This window comes from Propithecus coquereli, unplaced genomic scaffold (genome assembly GCF_000956105.1).
Source record: "Propithecus coquereli isolate 6110/MARCELLA unplaced genomic scaffold, Pcoq_1.0 Scaffold27, whole genome shotgun sequence".
Classification (NCBI taxonomy): Eukaryota; Metazoa; Chordata; class Mammalia; order Primates; family Indriidae; genus Propithecus; species Propithecus coquereli.
In genome coordinates, this window is record NW_012148285.1 from 2,924,818 (window position 1) to 2,928,664 (window position 3,847).

Consider the following 3,847-nt stretch of genomic DNA (forward strand, 5'->3'; position numbering starts at 1 on the left):
CGGTGGCCACCTTGTTTAAGGGAATGAGAGGGACCCCCTATAGTTCGAGCTGCTGGGGGCTCCAGCCTGCAGATCCCCCACATGGGGAGACAGATGGCTAAGACCAGTAGCAGAGGTGACCTTAACAGCCACTGCTTAGGCCAACTTGTGCCCTGGCCTGTCACAGCTGGAATGCCCAGGGCTAGTCTACCCTTACCTCTGGTCTGTCAGCATTGTCCCTGGGCAGGTGGCACTGCATAAGCACTGAGTGTCAAGACCCTGAGGGCGCAGTACCCTGCCTGTGGACCTGGAGCCCCACCCTCTCTCCCTCAGAAAAGAAGGAAGCCAGGCAAGAGAGCAGAGGCCCAGGGCAGGGAGTGAAAGGGCCGATTTAATGAGAAACTACAAACAGACCGGGCCACGGTTCACAGTGACAGGAGGCCATGCAGTGGCAGTGCGAGACCAGGAGTGGGACAGCGGCAGGATAGAGCGGTCCAGGTGAGCAAGTTCACAAACAAACCATTCAGGAAATAAAGACAGGTTTGGGCTCAGGCCCAGGGCAGGACAGGGCTGGTGTCCACCACTGGTGGCTGCTCATTCCTCCAGCCTGTCCCCAGCCCAGCACAGAGGTGTGTCCTGCCAAGGCCCAGCAGCGGGAGGCGGCGCAGTGCTTACTGGAAACAGGTTCATGGGGCAGCACTGCAGATCCGGGCACACCCACAAGGAGGCCCTCCTCTCTGCCATGTCCTGTCCCAGCTGGGACACACCAGCCCCTGTGCTGAAGTTACACCCACACGCAGTGAGGACACAGGGTGGACGGACCAGGGTGCGCTCACGGGCATTCCTTCTGGCCCCAGCAATGCGGGATTCACACAGGCGTGGCCAGAAAGGAGGTCTGCCCGCTGACTCGAAGAGGGCGAGAGGCAAGTGCGTTCCTTCTTGGCTACCAGGGCCCAATCGCTCACCCAGTGTCTTCTCTACCTTACACGCAGGGCTCCTGGGCACGGTGTTGGGGGTCCTGGGTTTCTATACCTGAGAGTTCTGAGGGCTGGAGGTGGCAGTCATCACTCCTGTCACGCCTCACCTCTAGCACCCCAGAGGCACAACGTACCCCAGAAACAAACCCAGGCCTTACAACCCTGTCCGGCTTGGGCCCACCTGATTCCAGACGACTTCTCCGTTCTTGGCCCAGCAGGTCAAAAATGACTGTGGCTACAGGCACAGCCCCACCATGGGGCCCGGGCCTGGGGAGATGACCATGGCTCTGGCTGCTTTTGGTCCCCCGGAGGAAGGGTTGGGACTGGACCTGTACCTCGTACAGAAACGGAGGAACAAGGACCCCAGCGGGATCCCCCTTCCAGCTTACTTGCCTGATCACAAACACCAAGCAGGTGGCACACGAGCTCAGCCCCACCGCCACTGACCCTTGGCCTGAAATCCAACAGAACTTTTGCTGAAGAGTCAGGTGCTCAGGGAAGGGCAAGGAGAAGAGAACAAGACTTCCAGGGGACGGTGGCATGGCTTCCAACCCCAAGTGGGAGCAGGGAAGTGACACTGAGCATGGGGAGCAAAGCACAGGGGGCCAGACTGACAGGCGGGGGGTCCTGAGTCCTGGCTGCGTTAGCACAGGCGCTTGTACGTGTAGATGTAGGCTTTGCAGCTGGGGCACGTGTGCGTCACGTCCTTGAAGTCATTGATGAGGCAGGGGATCAGGCAGCAGCCCAGGTCACACCTGAACCAGAGACAGAGACAGCTGAGGCTGGAAGGGAAGGGGCAGAGGCACGTCAGACCCTGGCACAGCCCCCGCCCTGTGAGCGCCCACACCACCTACCCCATGAAGCAGCAGAAGAAACCCAGCACGAAGTTCATCAGGCCGATCTCGTAGGAGATCTTGGTGGTGATGGCCTGCTGGCAGTGGGGACACACTGTCTGCACGGGCGCGCCTTCAAAGATTTCTCCCTGCAGCACTGTCACTGTGGTGGCAGCCCCCGAAGGAACCAGGACAGTGGCTGTGTGGCCCCCAGGGCCAGGGTAGGGCCCCGGCGGGTAGGGCCCTGGTGGGTAGTAGCCCATGGGTGGGTGGGGACCTGGAGGAGGGTAGAAACCTGGGAACAACACAGGAGAGAGAGCAGCAAGGTCAGTCTTGCCACCTGTCCCAGATGTTAGGTAAGCACAAAGCCTGTGGCGCGCAGGGAGCAGGGCAAGGCCTGAAACTTCCAGTGGGAGGCCTCATGGCCAGGGCCCTGAATCAAGGTGACATCCACATTCCCCCAGCTTTTCCTGGTCCCCACCCCAGGGGAACAAGGCAGCTCTGGCACGCAGGGACTGGGTGCTCAGCGCCTGAGGGCCATGACTACAGGAGGGGAAGCCCTGCCACCCACCAGCCCCTCTCCTGCACATGGGGCTCTCTCCCCACCCGTGTCGGGTCCTGGTGTGCTGAGGGCCAGCCCTGACCCAGGCAGCCCTACAGCAGTCCCTGGGGAGGGCCGCGTGGTGCCTTGCCTGTTCCGCCTTCCCACATGCAAAGGCCCTGTCCGTACGGCCTGGGCTCCAGGCTGGGGCTGGTCGGGCGTGTTTGCAGCCTCTGCCTCACTGACCCACGACAGCCAGCACGGTGACCGGCCACCTAATCCTCCCTCAGATCCCTTCCCAGCTCACCTGGAGGCATGTAGGTGCCATCTGCATTTATATGCGGGGGGATGAAGCCAGGCTGGGGCACTGGGTGACCCGGCGGCTCATAGGGTGGGGGGCCAATGTCTGCAGGGGGCAGCGGCATGCCCGGTGGGGGCTGCATCACAGCTGGGGGCGTGCGGCCTGGACAGAGGGCAGAAGAGGAGGCTCAGCTGGAGTTGGCACAGGTTGGACTAGATGCCACCACTGTGGGACACAGAAGGGGCCCAGGGTGCTCCTGGAGCAGAGCTCGGATCACTGCTTAGAGGGCCCCAACCACACCAAGGCAGGGAGCCTAAGGAGGGGACCCCTACCTGGGGTGGGCGGGGCTCCACTTTTCTCCTCCAGAAGAGGGGCTGTGGGGCCCCCAGGATAAGGGGGCGGCGGCTCATTCGACATCTCTGCTGCTTCTCCTGGACCTGGAAGGAAAACCCAGACATCAGCTAAGCTCCCAGCCACCCTGCTGCCCACTCGAGCCCTGGGCAGTCGTCAGGGCCACTGCACAAGGCATGTGGCCATCTTCAGAGGCACCCTGGGCTGAGCCCGAGCACACACGGCCTCCTGTGGCTCCTCCCGCATGTGTCCCCTGCCCTGGGGCTCAGGTGCCTGAGCTGCCGCCTTTTACTTTCCTCCAGAGAAATCTCCAGGCTGTGGGAAGAACAGGGCTGGGCTCTGCCAGGACCCAGGTGTAACTCAGCCCAGAGCCACCGTGGGAACCTGATCCAGGCTTCCACGTGGGGGCACTCTGGCACCTTGCCCTCTTCTCCCCTCTTTTACGGGGCACTGAGGTGGCCACAGAGGAGACACTGGGCCAACCTCCACCAGAGGCTGCTGCGGTCTGCGGGGGGGGAGGGCTTCTGGAAGATTTCTTACCTCAAAGCCTGGTGCTCAGGGGAGGGAGGCAGGTGAGGCTCCTTCAGCTGCTAGCCCGACGGCTGGGACAGGGCTGGGACAGGCAGGGGAGCTGTCTGAGGGGAAGGAGAGGCAGCGCCTCAGCCCCACCCTTCCCCCCATTTGCCCGCTGTCCTCCCCTCCCTGCCTCACAGTTCTGCCCTCTCTCTCCCCGGAGAATGTCAGACTGGAGGCCAAGGCTGGGTCCTCTGCGCCCCGCCGTCTGCATCCCACGCGTGGAAAAGTGCCACAGGACGGGCTGTGGCCCTGCTGCTCCCCTCAGCCTCGTATGCCTGGGGGGAAGAGA

General features: G+C 62.6%; 1 protein-coding gene across 1 annotated transcript; it reads right to left on the reverse strand.

The window, feature by feature from the left end:
- Window positions 1-330: 330 nt before the first annotated feature.
- Window positions 331-3,629, reverse strand: CDIP1 (cell death-inducing p53 target 1). The gene is made up of 5 exons (XM_012647825.1): window positions 3,523-3,629; window positions 2,964-3,068; window positions 2,638-2,793; window positions 1,811-2,084; window positions 331-1,711 (listed from the first exon to the last, which is right to left on the reverse strand). The coding sequence occupies exons 2-5, from the start codon at window positions 3,046-3,048 to the stop codon at window positions 1,600-1,602; spliced, it is 627 nt and encodes a 208-aa protein (XP_012503279.1). The 5' UTR covers window positions 3,049-3,068; window positions 3,523-3,629; the 3' UTR covers window positions 331-1,599.
- Window positions 3,630-3,847: the final 218 nt, after the last annotated feature.